The sequence below is a fragment of the Mugil cephalus genome, chromosome 20, assembly GCF_022458985.1.
Source record: "Mugil cephalus isolate CIBA_MC_2020 chromosome 20, CIBA_Mcephalus_1.1, whole genome shotgun sequence".
NCBI lineage: Eukaryota > Metazoa > Chordata > Actinopteri > Mugiliformes > Mugilidae > Mugil > Mugil cephalus.
Genome location: NC_061789.1, coordinates 13,966,625 through 13,984,555, shown reverse-complemented (window position 1 = coordinate 13,984,555; position 17,931 = coordinate 13,966,625). Strand labels below are relative to the sequence as shown.

The 17,931-nt window shown below is 42.0% G+C and overlaps 3 protein-coding genes across 7 annotated transcripts; 2 read left to right on the top strand and 1 right to left on the bottom strand.

Moving 5' to 3' along the window:
* Positions 1-324: 324 nt before the first annotated feature.
* On the bottom strand, positions 325-11,201 carry map2k4a (mitogen-activated protein kinase kinase 4a). Of its 5 annotated transcripts, XM_047571954.1 has the most exons (13): positions 10,725-11,201; positions 9,837-9,872; positions 8,993-9,025; positions 6,847-6,949; positions 6,561-6,735; positions 6,355-6,474; positions 6,146-6,265; positions 5,981-6,032; positions 5,772-5,899; positions 3,396-3,473; positions 1,293-1,441; positions 1,115-1,160; positions 325-1,018 (listed from the first exon to the last, which is right to left on the bottom strand). In XM_047571954.1, the coding sequence occupies exons 1-13, from the start codon at positions 10,861-10,863 to the stop codon at positions 905-907; spliced, it is 1,293 nt and encodes a 430-aa protein (XP_047427910.1). In that variant the 5' UTR covers positions 10,864-11,201; the 3' UTR covers positions 325-904. The 5 variants fall into 5 exon arrangements, with proteins under 5 accessions (XP_047427910.1, XP_047427911.1, XP_047427912.1 ...); XM_047571955.1 differs by lacking the exon at positions 8,993-9,025; XM_047571956.1 differs by lacking the exon at positions 8,993-9,025 and having other exon boundaries at positions 6,847-6,937.
* A 654-nt stretch (positions 11,202-11,855) lies between these two features.
* On the top strand, positions 11,856-13,396 carry tmem220 (transmembrane protein 220). The gene is made up of 6 exons (XM_047571959.1): positions 11,856-12,048; positions 12,126-12,155; positions 12,241-12,301; positions 12,583-12,706; positions 12,816-12,875; positions 13,019-13,396. Exons 1-6 carry the CDS (start codon positions 11,947-11,949, stop codon positions 13,149-13,151), a joined length of 510 nt encoding a protein of 169 aa, XP_047427915.1. The 5' UTR covers positions 11,856-11,946; the 3' UTR covers positions 13,152-13,396.
* Positions 13,397-13,558: 162 nt separating this feature from the next.
* LOC124997224 (protein SCO1 homolog, mitochondrial) lies at positions 13,559-15,916 on the top strand. Its single transcript, XM_047570785.1, has 7 exons — positions 13,559-13,857; positions 14,116-14,226; positions 14,525-14,615; positions 14,757-14,954; positions 15,036-15,128; positions 15,287-15,402; positions 15,492-15,916. Exons 1-7 carry the CDS (start codon positions 13,705-13,707, stop codon positions 15,624-15,626), a joined length of 897 nt encoding a protein of 298 aa, XP_047426741.1. The 5' UTR covers positions 13,559-13,704; the 3' UTR covers positions 15,627-15,916.
* Positions 15,917-17,931: the final 2,015 nt, after the last annotated feature.

The window sequence follows — 17,931 nt, the reverse complement described above, 5'->3', positions numbered from 1 at the left end:
GATAAACTCTGATAAAAACAAAAGATCTTTTTTGAATATGCACCAAAGTGGCAATATTTAAATATAAAAATGTCATCTCATTTTATTTTGTTTAAGAATTAGGTATGTACCCTGCAATACTAATTATCACTCTCTCGCAAAGACCACCAACCTCCACATCACTAATAAGCGGTGGGCTGATTTATGACACTGGATGCAAGAAATCTCTGCAGCCCAACAGCTGGTGGAAAAACTGAAGGATAAGAGTCATATATTTTCCAAAAAGAATAATCAGAATCCACACATTCTGTATTTCTGGTCAGAAATAAAGTGACACAACACACCTTTTCTCTTCTCTTTCTCTCTCTTTATTCATACATCAGCATAGAGTCCACTGCAGTGAGAGCTGACTGCACTGCAGGTAATGACTCTTGACGACCTACACTTGGCTTTATACCCAGAGAAGCACACTTCCATTAAGATACCAAACACAATGCTTTCATTCACGTACATGGAAGAGGTGGGACAATTCACAAAGAGCATGATTCCAGTAGGTCTCCAAATCAAAGATGATTCTGGTTCTATAAATACAAGTTCCAGGTTATTTTTTTTTTCTTTTTAAATCACTGTTACTAATCACTGAGATGCATTATGATTGATAGATTCAGCTGCTATTATACTTAAGTGACTGTGCGTCTGTGAACAAGAGAGAAACAGAAGTGTGTTAATATACTACACAGACATGACTGAAATCAACACCACGTTTACTGCAGGTGGTGCTTGTTTTTTTTTCAGGCTTTACAATTCTCTTTTAACACGGCAATAAGGGGACCAAGCAAATTTACACAAGGATTCGTTTTGATTATTTAGTTGTCTTTTGTTGTCGCAGAGTGGTGTATATTCAGTGATGTGCTTTGTCCTGCTATCAGTCCATATACATGGGGGAGCTGGGAGAAGCAGGCATCTGATCCATGATCCTGCAGACGTAACTGGCGACGTCGACCGAGCGCTCCTCGTACATCTGAATGAACGGGTCTCTCTGGAGTGGGGGGAAAAACAAAAAAAAAAGCGGCGCATCAATACAAGCTCAAAACTAAATGTAAGAAGCCTTCAACACGTAGCAGCGTAAACTCACCAGTAGCTCTTTGTACTTTGGCCTTTTTGATTCATCCTTTGTAAGGCTGGAGAAAAGATGAGAAGCATTGTTGAGTGCAGTTCAGCTATTTGTCCACCAAGGGGCAGAATAGCACACATAAAAAAAAAAAAGCTGAATACTCTGACATAAGTAAAATAATGGAGCTGTCTGGACTTACCACACGTTGACAAAGGCGATGAATTTGGGGGAAAAGCGCCTCTCCTCCGAGTTGCTGAGCTGCGGCGGGTCTCCTCTCACCACCTGCGTCAACTGGTCAAACACACTGTTCCACTTCGGGTAGGGAAACCGTCCTGTGGCCAGCTCGTACTGAAATAACACGATGCGTTTAAGGCAAGCCAGACAGATCAGGAGTGGAAAAAGTATTACGGACAGCTACCTGCTGTGTTTTCTGGAGTCTATCCTGAAAAAATACTTGCAAAACAAAAGTAACGGAAGCGCTACTGCCCAGTCAATATGAATAATTTATTTGGCGTACTTCTGGTTTAATGCCGTCCTACTAAGTAAAGGTGCTTAAAGGTGGTTTATTCCATGTCAAACGGAGCCAGATGCTTATAACAGATATAATTGTAGCCCTCAATGTGTTATTATACAGGTTCAGTCAGACTGTGCAGTGAGAGAATAATGATGACGTAAAATAAATGGCAAAATAAGTACAAGAAATCAGTCTGCAGCGCTTCTTTGTTTTCTACAGTAAATGCAGCTCTGCAAGTTATAATCCTTGCCAGAGTTTGAAACACTTTACCTATGTATTGAGCACTTTAATTAGATTGAAGTGTGCACATGTTTTAGTCCTAAAATTGATTTAAAATGGCATTTACAATATGTTGCATCAGTGAATATGGCTGTGTGATAAATCAAACAAGTCAGGGTGAAAATGACACGCAGAAGATGTTGTGTAGGAAAGCAGCACAGAAGATTCGCAGTCAAGATGAACAGAGATCATAAATATGAAAAGAATATAATACAGGAAGGCATCACGCAATTTCAGGTGTAAGGACCAGATTAACCTCCTGAGACCTGAGCTTTTATTTGGCATGCATTTTTAATTTATCCACAGTATTCAGGATTAGAAGGACCTAAGATGTCTAAAAACTAAAAAAAGAAAGTACGAGTTTTTGGAAAAAAACTAAAACAATGTCCTCGTATGAGGACACTGGTATTATTTCATTATTTATATTATAACATACTCAAACTAGTACTAAAAGCATAAATAGCATAAAAGTTTTAACCTTTGCTACCACTAGATGGCAGACTAAATCATCCACTAGTGAGGACAATGGGTTTAAATGAAGCTGAATAAGCTGCAATAAAGCCTAAAACTTCATGTCCCCATATGAGGACGCAGGGTCTCGGGAGGTTAAAGGACCTTATCCACATGATTATTCATAGAAGAGATCTGGTTCTAGCCATCACACTATCGCAATCTTCTAATATGTCACTGCAACTATTTACATGAGTCCAACAGAATTACATGCACAGGTGTGGACTGTGAGTGCATGCAAGACAAATGTAAATTAAGTGTTTGGTAGCTTTTCAATTTTTGATAAAATGATGTGCTCTCAGTTGATACTTCAGGTAAAATCTCAGAATAGAACCAGCTGCTCCTGCAGAGACTGGAAGACCAAGGCTTTGGAGTGACAGCCGAAGATTTTATCTGACACAACAACAAGAAGAACTTGAGTTTCAGACAGCTCAACAACACCGAGAGTAAAAGGGTCACGGACTGATTGAAAGGAATCAGGTTCTGGAAGCCTCTACTGTGGGCTATGACACCTTACTTACATTGTGAGAGAGATTCTCGCAAGATTGCAAGGCTGGAATTTTTTTTTTAAAAAAACACCGAGAACAGTTTCCTTTTGCAGGCATATGACACATAGATGGTTAGATTGTTGAGTTCAGTCTGTGGCACTTGTCTAGTACTTTATTGAAAAACCAGCCCTTTTCCTGGTAGTTTCCAAGAACAATTCTGAGATGTTATTAGAAACCATCTGGTGAAGCAGGTTAATAGGTCGAGTGCAAAAAAAAACAAAAAACTGCACCACTCCCACAATGTTTTATTAACTATTGCTCTGCCATGTTTTGATTTATCAGATCGACCTCAGGTATCTATTCTGTGTGATGCACGTTCACATAACTCGAGACTTGCTCATTTCATTGATTGAAATGTTGCAAAGCAAAATGCTTAATAAAACATTATGGGAGAACAATCTCTCAACATCATTCTGGCACGCAAAGAGAGCGAATTAAAGCTGCAACTCACCAGTGTGATTCCCAAGCTCCAGACGTCTGAGCGGACGTCGTAACCTTGTCTGGAAGCACTGGGGTCTATTCTCTCCGGCTGAAAAGAAAACAGGCAACACATATAAATATATGGATTCACAAAAAACATTTTGAATGAAGTTCAAGGAGAAGGTAAGATGAGTACAGCTCATCATAATCTACAAAATGTTATAAACACCAGTGTTTTTGAGGGAAAAAAATGATTTAAATCACTGTCATCATGCTACTGAAGCAACTTGGTTCTCGAATAAAGCTTATAAACATTACTAAAAAAATCTGAGTATAAGCTTATATTGTGATTTTGAGGCCTTAATCAGAAGTTAATATGTCTGAAAGGTTTGAAAATAAACAGAAAAGAAGGTCTTCTGTAGATTTCACACACCACCAGGGGTCACTCTGCTCGCTGCGTTTAAAGCCCCCTCACCTTCAAATCTTTATGCAGCACCAGAAAGAAACCCCCAAAAACTATACAACAGGGATAAAAAAAAAAGGCTAAGCCAAAATTGATTCTAGGTTGTAAGATGCAGGTGTTGCCAACAGAAGTTCGCCACAGAGAATATCAAAGCAGCTCATCACCTCCGGGCATGTTTACACCTGCAAAATAAGATGCCATCAGCCGACACCGCGCTCATTCCTGCCCTCCAGGGCCGCTTCCGTCATTCACAACCTCCCCTCCCGGCTTCACCGCGAAGCCTCGGAGACGGAGGAGATGCGGTAACCAAGTGTGTCAGAGGGCTGCGGCAGTCTCCCGCCGCGGCGCTGAGAGGAGGGAGCACCTCGCTGGCCCATTTACAGGCCCGAATTAGAGGCTGATGTCACCCAGCGGAGAGAGAGACTGCAGTTCTGACGGGTTTCAGGGAGCAGCAGCTGACTGCTGCACAGAGCCCGCACGCATCTGCCAAGACCGGAGGAGTTTAGTCTGTAAAACACCATTACTTAGGAAATGATTAATAATGTGTCAACTGTAACTGAATGAATAATAGGTCAAATATTTAGCCTCTACAATTTGCATCCATTTTTTAAAAAAAAAAAAATGAAATAACTAAATTAAACCCTGAGGAATTTTGTGAGTTTGATCAACCGCTAACGAATGAATAATTGATCTTAGTCGTTATTTTAATCCCTAAAAAGAATTACAGTTTTATTCAGTGGGTAATTTGGATTCCGCTATTTCAAACCCCATCAGAGTCAAGATACCCTGTGTGTATTTACCATCTATTTTGCACACGTTAAAAAAGAAACTAAAGTCTGAGTTCCACGTGCACCCAGCACCTGACTGCAGCCTGAGCTAAAAGAGCACGTCGTCTAAACATATCTAAACAATACGTCAAGTCGCCCAGCTGCGCCCGGGAGCCGTCCGTCCACGTCGCTAAGCCTGCAGGAACCGGCAGCACGCCGATCACACACACACCTGGAGCGCGTGCCAGCTGGAAACGAGAAACGGGGGGGCCGAGATTCCTGCGCTCTGAGCTCACGGCCGCGGGAAGCTCCCGCTTCAAAGCCGTGGAGTCATGAATGAAGCGCCCTGCCCCGGCCTCCTCGGAGGGCTGGGTGTGGGCGCTGATAGTGCCTCACCAAATTTAGAATGGAAACTGCACTGGAGACACCAGGGGGGGAGGGGGCGAGAGAGAGGAAGGTGCTCCCGACTGATGTAACCCCGCGACAAAAAATAACCTATAGTGATGATGCCACGATGAGATCACTGCTTCCAACGGCCAAACGTTTGGCTGCTCACCAGTAACACGCTCTCGATGAGGAGGGGGAGAGACGGTGAGAACCAGTGCATCAGTGATGGTTTACTAGATTAAATAATGGAGTGTTTGGTCTATTAAGTGTTACTCTGACATCTCAGTTAACGCTAAGCACTACTTAAGGCGACACTAAGGCAAAGGTTGTTTTTTTCTCACTTGTAGATAAACTGTATACAACGTAAAAATGGTAAAATGGCGAGAAAAACTGTGCATGCGTTTGTTGGAACTGAAATGACATAAAACCACATACAGGACCTTTTAAGGTCAAACTTTTTATCCCAGGTCTTACTCAGCTCATCCGCACTGCTTCTTCATCATGATGTCAAGAAACCTGTCCTGATTCTTATCTGCCTCCTCTTTTACTGAATTGTGTGATTCACTACGGAGAACAGTTGTAATCTATGACTCTCTCTCCCGCTCTCTGAGGTCATTTATGGTCAGGATTCAGAAAAGGGAGGGACAAGAGAGTCTTTTATTTTGGAGGGCAATAAATATGTGATCTCAAACAAATGGAGCCCAACGACGAAACCCCCGAGTGCAGTCACGAGGAGCGGGAGGCCGGTGGTCGACGGACCGCGGCTAAACCCCCCGACCGTGTGACTTACCGCCATGTATGGTCTGCAGCCCGCATCTCTGGTTTTGGCGATAGAGTCCACCAGCTGACCGCTGATGCCAAAGTCGCACAGCTTTATGTTGCCGTTCCTGTCCAGGAGGATGTTTGACGGTTTAATGTCTGGGCGAAGAGTGAAAAGACGCAGCCGGTGAGTCGAGAGCACGCAAGCAATAAAATGTAAAGCGCCCGGTATCCTCTTACCTCGGTGTATTATTTTCAAGTTTTCTTTTAAGTGGTTAAGTGCCTTCACAGTCTGTAAAAAAAAAAAAGGAAAAAAAGAAGAAAAAGAAAAGTTTAGAGGGAAAGCTGGTAATCAGACACCTTATTTTTGAATGCAAAGGATGGGTTTAATAAAACAAAACTTACAGCTAATGTTATTTTTCCTAATATTTCCTCTGGAATCACGTCGTCTAGTGAGCAATATACAAATTTGTAAAATTTGTCAAACGAGGTAGCCATAAGTTCCATACAAATCCAACAGTCGCCCTGAAACACAAGGAAGTCAGTCACTTGCTGCTGAGGGGAAAACAACATCAACGCAACACAAGGCAAATATGAACGTGAGCGGGCTTCACCTCTCTGAACAGAGCACCGTAAAACTGCACGATGTAAGGACAATCACTACTCCTCATGACCACGTCCAGGTCCATCAGCAGCTGCTTCTGCTCCTTCTCATCAACGGTAGAACGGATTCTCTGGAGAAAAGAAAAAAGAAAAAAGTCTTAGTGTAACGGATACCGTTCCCGTGTTCGTTTCCACAGACGCAAAAGCAAACCATCACCTTGACGGCCATGATTTGGTTACTCGGCTTGTGCACCATCTTGTTGACGGAGCCGTAAGCCCCCCGTCCGATCTCGCCCAGGTCTTTGAGATCTTCGGCCGTGAAGTCCCAGTGCTGCTCCGGGGAGATCTTCAGCTTCCCCGATGACTCGATGCTGTGCGTTCGCAGCCTCTCTCTGTTGACAAAAACCCCAAGCAGGGGCGAAGAAGACAGCGGCTAAATACAAAGAAAACGGGGACGGTTGTTGCGGATTTAAAATCGGACCCGGAGGGAGGAGCTCGCTCACATGTGCGGGTTCTGAAAGGGCGGCCCGGCCGTGTTCAGCGTGAATCTAGTCGTGGGTTTGATCGGAGGGTTCGCAAAGTTCAGCTTCAGAGCTTTGCGTTTACCTGAGCGGAGAGGAGGAGAAACGTTAATCAGGTTGGAAAAAACGACGGCGAGGGAGACGGAGCAAGTGCAAACCGATCCCAGGTGAAAGGTCAGGGTGATAAGTGAGTGAAAGCAACACAAACCATAAAACGAGACAACAGAAAGGACTGAGGGGGGAGACGGGGCATATGGATCCAAATTCACTCAAACCCATCTAAGTCATGCTTTCCACAGAACAAGGCAACTTCTGCATCACCGAACGTCGGCCATATTCCCAACAAATACTCACCGAAGACCTTTTGAAAGTCTAGTAAAAGAATGGTTATTGCTGTGTAAAGTTGTTTCACTGTCATCAAATCTAAGAACATGAAGCACTACGAGTCTTATTCCTCTGTGCCACAGAGCCCCACCGCTGCCACGTAGCGCTGCAGCTCGTTTTAAATACACCGTCCTGCTGCTCCAGATGCTTACGCCAGCACTAAATCAGGATTAATACGGCAATTAAATTAGTCCACAACAAATGCTCTCCAGTTTGAGTGAGACACTGGTCAGCTGTTTTTAACCCCCCCTCCGCCTTTTTTTTTTTTTAAAGCTGCGTTCATCAAAAGAGGAAGCAGGAAGAGCAGTGGGACGTCCCAACGCTGAAAAATCACCAACCACGGGCTTGGTGCGTCGCTGCCTTATGTGATATGACATAACACAGTTAGTTTAGGTGTTTTCAAGGAATTTTGATGACAGTGAAAAACACGTGCACTCTGCAACACTAACTCATCCTTAACGACAACATGATGTCACAGTGCTCGTCATTCAATAGCACAGAAGGTAAGCTAATATTAGGACTATGTTTGATGTGCCAGTTTATTACAGTACATGTATGAATGACAGTACTAGATTACCCCTTTTAGCTGCTTTGTATTTTTTGGGAAAAACCAATTGATCTTCCGTTTAAGGTCAGCTGTGCTGTTGCAGCACCTTGAAGAAATTTCCACAGTTCTTGGGTGGATTTATTCTCTAATGCAGGACTCCTTACTCATTAGTGAGTGACTATAATGTCTTAAAGACAAAGAGGTGCTTTTCTTCATTACAGAGAGCCGTTTATGGTTTTAGCTCTAATTCCAAAACATTTACGAGCAAATACTGTATAAATAAAGTTGTGAAAAATATCCAAAAGCATGTTAACAGCAGACTGGCATTGCACCGCACTGTTAACGTACTTCTGGGGGGACTCAGCGCGCCCCGACTCCTTTCATTCTGGTGCAGACACAAGATACGTAGCATGCTGCTAAAAAAACACCTACATTCATGATGCAGACACACAAACCCAAAGCTAAACACAACGCAAGGAGAGGGGAAGTAAAATAAGAAAGCGTATATCTGGACGGAAACATGCTGCTCCTCGGGGCCGGCCGCTTTGATTTCACCTTGAATCGAAGGGCAGGCTCGCTCCACCCAAAAAACACCACAAGAATGCACCGGAATTCCAATAGGCTTCCGCGGAAAAACGGCTCTCGAAGTGACAACTTAAGTGTGTGCCTTGTCTCGACAAGAAAGTGCTATGCTAAAATGCACCCATGCCAAAAAAAAAAAAGAAAAAACAAATTGACACACCAAGTGGGGAACAAAAGGCAACGTGATACCACTACAAGCACTAATTCTGATTGTTAGTTTCACACTAAAACAAAAAAACGCTGCAGTAGAGCTTCCATTATTAATTCTCTACACAATGAGAAAAGACAAGACGGGGTGACGTCTCCAGAGAGGGCCTTGTGCCAAAATATCAATGGAAGCTCTGAATTATTTGGGCTTGTGCCGATGAGAGCAGATACACCCTGGCTTTTAGCGCGGCACAGAAATGGTAAACAAATGCGTATCCTGGTATCTGAGCACTTAAAAAAAAAAAAAAAAAAAAACTTCAGCTAGAGGCACAAGCCTTCTCAAACCCGTCAGAAGTTTTGACTTTGGATTAGTTGAGAACAGCAGGACAGACTCCCCCATACCAGACTGTCAGGCGGAAACAAAGGGATGAGAACTGTTGGTGCTGAAGCAAAAGAGGTTTGGCTTACTTGGGGGAGCTCCAGACAGGTTTATCTGAAACCCTAGAGGTGAGAAGACAGCTTTTACTTTTTCGTTATATTTCATCTTGTTAGGCCGTTTTCCTCAAGAGACTGCCCTGTCCGTTTGACTTTGCTGACCCCCACCCTCAAAAGGAAAAAAAAAATGATAACAGAAATGTGCCTTGCTTTGCTGAGCTGTCAAACAACTCAGGGCATTCAATCACAGGTTAAATGCATTTCCCAGGGGTCAATGCATCAGCATGCACACGCGTTTGTGAAACAGCTACAAGCTTGATGAAGTGTCAGTTAATGAAAAAAAAACCCGAAGGTTAAAAATGATAATAATAATAATAATAACAATAAATAAAAAAAAGGGGGGGGGATCTAGATGTATGGATAGCCATCATTAGGAAATGGCTTTGACAAGAAGACAGGTAAATATTTATTTTTCTTGGGATAGCTCACCATCGATCGGCATCATGTCAGGAGTTAGGAATCAATAGTTAGAAGCGTTAAAGGTAAAAGATGAAACATGGTCAGGGGAAATGTGAATTAAAACAGGGATGCCATCAGAAGATTCTAAATATAAAGGTTATCACTACCGTTGTGCATAATAAAAACAGCATCTACTTCACTGGACCAGAAATTACCAGGGACACATAATCAACATGCAACTCAGTTATACTGACTATTTAAATTTAATTCCACCACGAGTTATATTCTACATCATCATTAAGGACGTAAAGCAGTGGCTTAAATAACATAAATAAATCACCAAAATCACAAGACAAGTGTGGAGATTGTGTTTCCTTTAGTTCTTCAGATCTGTTAAATCAATAAAGCGTGTAGGTACCTGTTTCACTCTGACATCTCCAGCAGGTGTTGGACTCTGAAAGTTAAAACGAGAAGAGCGTTTGTACAAAAACACAGCACTGTCATGAGCATTTGGTTTTAGCTGATGCCTGATTTAGATGTTTCACGACAAAGCAGCTTCGGGTTTCACTACGCCACAGAAACAGGAGGGCGATCTGTAACACCACATACATCCACTGCATAATAAATCTATAACAAGTGTGCGGAAATGTACTGAAATCCAAGCTTAAGCTTCCCCATCTCGTTTGGTTTTCCATTTTTGGAACCGCGCGCAGTCGCTGCAATGTGACTTAATACAAATTATTAATCGTGAAGGTGTTCACATGAATTCGGCATATGCATCATTAACATGTGTCACTGTAATTATGTGGGATACCTCTTGAGTATGAAGGGTGCTGCAATGACACGAGGAGATGGTGAATTAATTGATCTATGCGGAACGGTGCGTCTTTTCGGTTTGTGATATTTAGGAAAAGATTTTTTAAATTGGCTTCTCCGACAAATTGAAATGTTGCTCAGATCTAAAATTCAAAGAATTTTGAATGGATTTCGGTAAGATTTGATCAGGGGAATGGCGAGGGATAACGGGCTCCAAAATGACAAACTGGCAAAGGATGACGTTAAATGCTTTTGTTTATTTATAAGAGATTAATTATTTTTCGCAACTGATGAAAAAATCGGACAATGAACAAGCCGTACGCCCGATCATGGGAAATAAGGGAGCGCTGGTCCGTTCTCTTGGGAGGATTTTTCAGTCCTGGGAGTAGCCTGAGCCTCCCACGGCTAGCCCTGCTAACATTAACCTTCACTGCAGCAGTCTGCGATCCCCTAGATTCATGCGGATATTTTCTCTTGGCCTCCCACTTACCCTGCATGCTGCTCATCGTTGTGATGTGCTGGGACTGGGACTGGTGGTGGAGGAGCGCCGCAGACCCTGCGTTGTTGCTGCTAGGTGTTGTTGGGTTGTTGGGGCTGGGAGTCGCCATTGTTGTGTGTTTGAATTCCATCAGCAGCGCCGGGCTGCAATGCAGAGACGCGGAGAGCAACTTCACTCCTTCCCTCCCTGCTGCAATAATTACTACGGCTACACCGACGGCAGCTTCGCCTCACGCCGCCAAACGAGCAGACGGCGACCGTGGAAGAACTTCAAATGCGTCAAGTTATTTAAGATGTTTAAAACGTCTGCGCTGCGTTGACAGCCGCCCGTGTAGTAACGTTGACAAAAACAAACATCCAGCTAAGCTAGGCTAACTAAACTGGCTAGCCAAGAGGCTTTACGACCCGCAATCAGCTGACCAAGTGACACTGACATGTCAACACCCACACACAGCTTCCCAAACAGCCACACGCTAGCAGCTGTTAGCCGAGACAGAACCGGATGTTTTGCGTGGTTTATTTCAAAGTAAAACAAATTACGATTGGCTAGTCAATTAACCACGACGCTTAGATTTGTCATCCGAGGTTTAGCTTTTTCTTAAACACATACATCCATCTCACTTCCATCCCATTTCTTTTTTGTTTTCTTTTCGGACCAATTTAAATGCATTTCGCAATTCATGCATTACGAGATTAAGGATGTATGGATTTTATTTTAGAAAAACATACCGGAAATTATATCGCTGCCTTGCGTTTTTCATCTTCTGCAGCCTTTAAAATGTGCGCTCGTTTCATTGACCTAGACGTCCATTGCAGCAACAATCCTATTTCAAACCATCTTATTCACATATATACGTATATGAGCTTTCTTTCGGCATTGTACAATAACGTTATCAAATAAAATGTTAAAAGTATGACTGTAATAAAATGACTGTGTCCTTGTTGTCAATCATGCAACGTTACGGTGCAACACTAATTCTGAATATGATGATCCGCTTGTGGCGTGTTTTAAAATGATAATAGTTATAATAATAATAACATTAGAGAGACAATAGTCGTCGACTGTCAAACAATTCAGTGAACTTTTAAGCTGACGTTTATACCTAGCGAACTCGTTGTATCAGGCTAAAAACTGGTGGGTAAGTGCGCCTGCTTTCTGGAGTCTTGACGTCCCGCTGACACGGGCGGGGAAGTGAAAGGTGAAAGACACAACCATGGGAGAAGTTTGTAAGGAGAAGAAGACATGGCTTTGTGTCATTTGGCAAATCTGCAACGTTTTTATGTCTTTGTTCTTCGCTCTTGCATCATACGTACAGGTGAATATTTTATCGTGTAAACACGTTCACGGCAAACACTTGAACTCTGATCAGTAACTCTATGTGTTCCTTTGTAGATAAATGACCCAGACGCAGGTTTGTGGATGGTAAGCTTGCACTCAATTCACATGTAATTTTCTAATCGGAGATTGCGTGTGTTTTTGCATTAGTAACACCTAGTTAATGTTCCAGGTTGGTTATGGTATTCCAGCAGTCCTGTGTGTATTTGTTGGTCTGAAGCCTCATGTGACAGGTAAGGAGACACGTCTGGATCTGCACTGGTAGTTGATCAGTGTCATTTTGGCAGATAATTAGCCTTTTAAAAATTAATTACAAGAATGTATTCTGAACGTGGTCACTTGCATTGAGTTTCCTTTCCTGTTTTCCACACTGTCAAGTCGCTGAACTCTCCTGTGCATACTCGCTAGTGTTGATAGCGCCATCAAGTGGCTTTATTGTGCATGCGCAGCTCACTTTGGTGCATGGCTTCTGCATTTGACTAATTTGCATTGTTTGTTTGATTCCATTAAACAGAGACTTTGCCCTGGAGGCGTGTTGCAGATCTCCATGTGATGATTTCCAGCGCGTTTGTTACCATGTTAGGATGGGTACTTTACAAAGAACAAATCACGCAGGTCTTTCAACAGGAGGAGGGCAGGTAGCCTACGTCTCACCGTATCTGAATCTTTTGCATATTTTTCTTATTATGGAAGCTTTAAAAATTAAATGAAAAGTATTGTGAAAACCTTTCTGTCAACTTTCTGCAGAGAATTTTCTGGTCTCTTGTTGACAATTGTTTGGCTTCTCTTGTGTCGCCACTCTGGAAGGTAAGGTTAAAAATAAAACTACAAAACTAACTTTCTTTATTAGATCTTTATTTTTACCACCCTTTCCACTACAACCATCCCTTATTCATTTATGTTGATAAAATAATTATTTGTAATTATTATTTTTTTTATTTGCCAATCAGAGCTCCTGTCGGGATGTGCCGAGTCTCCACAGCTGTTGCCATCACAGTCTTCCCCTTTGTGGCCTGGCTTTACTACTACATCAATAAGGAGCTGAGGTTGAACTGGCCGTCACATTGTAAAACTGCTATTTAAATTCCCACTTCTTTCCTGATACAACGTTCATTTTTCTTTTGTTCTTTGACTGAAAATCCTGAACCGAGAATGCTGCTTTTGAAGAATTAATGAATCCAAAAATATGTCAGGTATACTGACGTGGTTTTTTTTTTTTTTTTACATTATTTTCCACCAGTGTTATAAAATTAATTTTGGTATAAGTTAAATAAATGTGTAATTCTGAACTAAATGATATAAAATATAATAAACTGAATCGTAAAACAGTTGTCGTCTGTTTTTGTGTATAAGGTTTTTCCACTCTCCAGGTGGCAGCAGAGAGCAAACAAACGAATAGACAAAAGAAGAAGACGCTCATGATGACGTCACTTCCTGTGTATAACAGCAGCCTCTTTCTGACCGACCTCAGATCAGCTGTTTCAATTTCAAATGGCCAATATTAAATATTGACGAACACGGAGAACTGATCCGAGACCAGTAGTTTGCATGCCGTAGTTTCCTTAAGTTATCACGTTTAATAACCGAACTTGCGGCAGCTTCCTTGTTGCTGCAGTGGTTCTGTCAAGGTACAAACATGTCCCTGAGTGTCTTATATCACAGACTAGGCTGCCGGTTGTTTCATAATCAGGTTCTGCAGACACAAAGCGTCAGGCTCGCACACAATGTTGTACGGAGAGAAACTGGACTGACACACACGCTGTCACCGCGGAGAGTTCCCTGCTACCTGGTAGGTCAAAGCTAGCAACATCAGCACCAAACTCCATTTAGAAATCTGGCATACTTTTATATCATCGTGTAATTACCATTTTATTATTTTTATCTGTACCACTGAACATTTTATGAGAGAAGCCTAAAACTAAACACTAATTACAGCCAATGACTTTGGGATGCAAACCGAAAAACACTTAATAATTCAAAAGATATCTCCAGTTACTCCACCTGTCTCTCCATCTATCCTTTTTTTTCTGTGATCTTTTGCAAACAGGCGAATGTAAGTCACACCTGCAGAACCACACAATGGCTGAACCAACAGTGCTCCAGAAGGCTTTCCTCAATGCCCCCACCGCCATCAAAGGATCAGCCTAAGAAGTCAGGGGTGCGTATCTAAATATTGAAGCTGAAACCTGCCAGAACTGGCACAAATTCTGTTATGATTAATTGATAAACGTTGGCCCAGTTTTAAGGGTTCTCAGACATTGTAAAACATCTTACACAGGCATCATCAGATGGAAACACTTAAGTGCACCTGTTAGTAGCATAAGAACATGATAATTCAAAGGTCTTGTTCAGGAAAATTAAAAAAGGAACATGAAATTGCATGAGTCACATATAATCTGCTGTATGAAAAATGTACATTACTGTGCCTGCATGCTTTTGTTTTCTTATCTTTAAAGCCTGTGTCGTGGAAATCTTTAGCCATAACATTTGCTATCGGAGGAGCTCTGCTGGGAGGGATGAAATATTTCAAGAAAGAAAAGGAAGAATGTGAGTATTCACTGTTTAATACCAGATAGCAAAACAAGTTGGCGAATAAAGGACGTGTTTTTATATTTAAATAAGATTATTTTTGTGTTGAAACAGTTGATAAAGTTGTTAATTAATAACAGTGATGATTGTGAATTTTAGTGATTGAAAAACAGAGGAACAAGTCGATCGGGAAGCCGGCGCTGGGCGGTCCGTTCTCTCTCATCGATCACAACAAGAAGCCCACCAAGAGCGAGGACTTCCTCGGCCAGTGGATCCTCATCTACTTTGGGTTCACTCACTGCCCTGACATCTGTCCAGATGAACTGGAGAAAATGATTGAAGTGGTGGATGAAATAGGTGATAAACTCAGTTTTACTATAAGATGTGTATAATGTCCTCATTTGTCTAAACGCCTGGTCTGTGTTTGTCTTTCCACAGACAGCATAAAGACTCTACCTAACCTGACTCCCCTCCTCATCACCATCGATCCGGACAGGGACACGGCGGAGGCCATGGCTGTATACGTTAAAGGTACGACCATGTCTGAATGTAGGTTTTGAGTTTTTATAACTATGATTCAGCAAGACGGGTGAATCAGATTAATTGAGGCGCGTGTATTTACAAAGAATTCTCTGCCTTTCTATCTTGTCTGTATTTTATTTCGTCTAATCTTATGCCATATCTTTCAGAGTTTTCCCCGAAACTGGTTGGTTTGACGGGGACTCTGGATCAGATTGAGCAGGTTTCCCGGGCTTACAGAGTTTATTACAGTCAAGGACCAAAAGATGAGGACAATGACTACATTGTGAGTTAAAACCTGCAAATCTTAACAGTGGAAAGGTGGTGCCTCCGGGATTTCAACATGTATTTGTCCTTATCCTCTCTTGTCTTTAGGTCGACCACACGATCATCATGTACCTCGTGGGGCCTGATGGAGAGTTTGTGGACTATTTTGGGCAGAACAAGAGAAGCGCGGAGATCTCCACCTCAATAGCAGCGCACATGAGGAAGTACAAGATGAGAAAATGAGCAGCAGCCCGTTAAACTCCATCATGGACTGACAGATTCTCTTCTCAGGTGTTACTGTTCACCACTGACCTCTTATATTGATTGGCCTTTTATTTATTTTGGATACACTATCATATGAAGATATATGTCTGCAGTGACATTCCTTCTGCCGCTTGTTGTTGTCATATTAATTTCTCCCCGATTATACATGAGACCCATCACACTGCAGCTAAATGGACAGAAATTCTTGAAAACATTTAAAGAAACTCTAATGAGCTCAAGATTTTGTGATAAAATCACCCCCAAAAACATTTACGGTATGCATGGGATTTCTTTTGTACTTCACAGACATCCAGGTTTCACTGAAATAATTTAATACTTAATTTAAACACACTAGCAATAAACGATTCATCAGGAGTGTTGCTCAGTCAAAAAGGTCGTACTCTGGAGACCCCTAGTGGTGAGACCATAAATTACACTACAGCTGATTCTTCAATTAGCCTAAAAGTAAACGACTCTTATCTTTGTATCATAATGTGACCGAGGCTCCCCGTTCTGGCCACATTATTAGGTACGCCTGTTCAACTGTCTACAAAATCACAAATAATCACAAACACAAATATTTAATTAGCTAATCACATGGCAGTGACTCAGTGTCTCAAGTTCAAACCGAGCTTCTGATTGGTGAGAAAAGTTGATTGAAGTGATTTTAAACGTGGAATAGGTGTTTGGCTGCTCTGGAAAAACTGCTGATTTTCATGCATTGATATCTCTAGAATATCCAGAGAAAAACAATCGTCAGCACCAGACAAATGTTCGGACACAACGATTCGATCGACAGGTTTTCCAGCGTTTTTATACATGTTCTGCTACTATAAAAGCAAACGGGAGGCTGCTAACATTTATCTTTTTATCCATGCTTAGCGAATGATTCTCCTTCAGACTGATTAATTACTGATGAAGATTTACTTTCAAATACTTTTCTTTTATCTTATTAGTCATCTGAATAAATACTGAGCTCCTCCATAACACAGACTGATATTATCATTTTAAGCTTTGCTGTTCATTGGAAGAGGCTTGTTACTTCCAGTGTGTTTTAACAGAACTGTGATTATATAATTTATTATTTAAGGTAAAACACAGAGGAGCTGCGATCTTGCCAACAGCCGGTATTGATTTATTAATATATTTTCCGCCTGCGCACCTGTTTTGTTCCTCCTTTAGAAGTCGGATTAGAAAGGCAAACACAGCAGTCGGCGAGCTCTCCGCGGCCAGACATAGGGCTCATTTGCGGAGGAGAGAGGCCTTCCAGCTCTGAACCGATTTCTGGATTGATTATTTAAAAAAGCTTTCTCGTCTGATTTTTTATTTAGGTACTTCACAACTATTTTATTTGCCTGGTGTGAATTTCACTTTCATGAACATTTCCAGATAATACTGACAATTGAATGGATTTCTGCCACACTTTGCATTTGGCTCAGACACCATGTCAGTGATAAACCCCGGACTAAGAACAAGGGCTGATTTGTTGTTACAACGAAAAGAGACTTTAATGTCTGAAAGCTAGCAGTAAAGTACTGTAGCTTAGCTTAGCATCAAGTCTGGAATCAGTGTCAATAAAGCTAACAAAATCCTCTTACCAACACCTCTAAAGCTCACTATGTAGGATGTTAAATCGAATTTTATTATTCTGTGCAAAACCTGAAGAATAATAGTGAGAGATGTGTAGATATTAAGAAAGTTAAATATGTATTTATGTTATAAAACAGGCCCCACATAGCCAGATACAGGTTATACTATACTAATATAACTCGGTCATAGTTTGTGCATACTTTTACTTCTGCTGCTAAATCCAAACTACAGCGAGTGTGAAAACAAGAACTAAAGTGCCTGTGGACTGACGGCACGATTGATCTGCGAGGCCTCCAGGGACCGCCAGCTCCTCCCTCAGACGGCCCACTCGCGGGCCGATCGATCGCGCTGTCAATCTAAACGTAGTTTACCACTTGCTTCCTTTGTTGCTGCAGCAGCTTTGCCTCAGGAACGTCACACATTGGTGGATCTGTGAGGAGAGCTGGGTTTAATCTGTGTCCAGGAAAGGAGCCTGTGGTTTGCAGTAGCCGTGCTCTCTTGTCTGGTCTCTTCTCCTGACCCCTCTAATCCTGTGTGGACGCATCCGTCGTCAGATCTATTTTCCACCAAAATGAGTCTTGGGTCTGTGTCGCACACAAGCAGCTGAAAGGGATTTTCTCCCTGTTTCTTCTTTCTTCTCCTGCGACCCTCGAGTTAACATCTCGTTACCTCATCACAGTCGAACTTCCACACA

What these genes read in the sequence shown, in the direction of transcription:
- map2k4a (XM_047571954.1), bottom strand. Translation starts at nt 10,863, where the DNA reads ATGGAATTCAAACACACAACAATGGCGACTCCCAGCCCCAACAACCCA. An exon ending in ATCGCCTTTGTCAACGTGTG is followed by an intron (nt 1,161 to 1,292) that starts GTAAGTCCAGAC and finishes TCTTTTCTCCAG; the next exon opens with CCTTACAAAGGATGAATCAA. An exon ending in CAAAGTACAAAGAGCTACTG is followed by an intron (nt 1,019 to 1,114) that starts GTGAGTTTACGC and finishes CCCCCACTCCAG; the next exon opens with AGAGACCCGTTCATTCAGAT.
- tmem220 (XM_047571959.1), top strand. Translation starts at nt 11,947, where the DNA reads ATGGGAGAAGTTTGTAAGGAGAAGAAGACATGGCTTTGTGTCATTTGG. An exon ending in TCTGAAGCCTCATGTGACAG is followed by an intron (nt 12,302 to 12,582) that starts GTAAGGAGACAC and finishes TCCATTAAACAG; the next exon opens with AGACTTTGCCCTGGAGGCGT. An exon ending in TTTCAACAGGAGGAGGGCAG is followed by an intron (nt 12,707 to 12,815) that starts GTAGCCTACGTC and finishes AACTTTCTGCAG; the next exon opens with AGAATTTTCTGGTCTCTTGT.
- LOC124997224 (XM_047570785.1), top strand. Translation starts at nt 13,705, where the DNA reads ATGTCCCTGAGTGTCTTATATCACAGACTAGGCTGCCGGTTGTTTCAT. An exon ending in CATGGCTGTATACGTTAAAG is followed by an intron (nt 15,129 to 15,286) that starts GTACGACCATGT and finishes CATATCTTTCAG; the next exon opens with AGTTTTCCCCGAAACTGGTT. An exon ending in ATGAGGACAATGACTACATT is followed by an intron (nt 15,403 to 15,491) that starts GTGAGTTAAAAC and finishes TCTTGTCTTTAG; the next exon opens with GTCGACCACACGATCATCAT.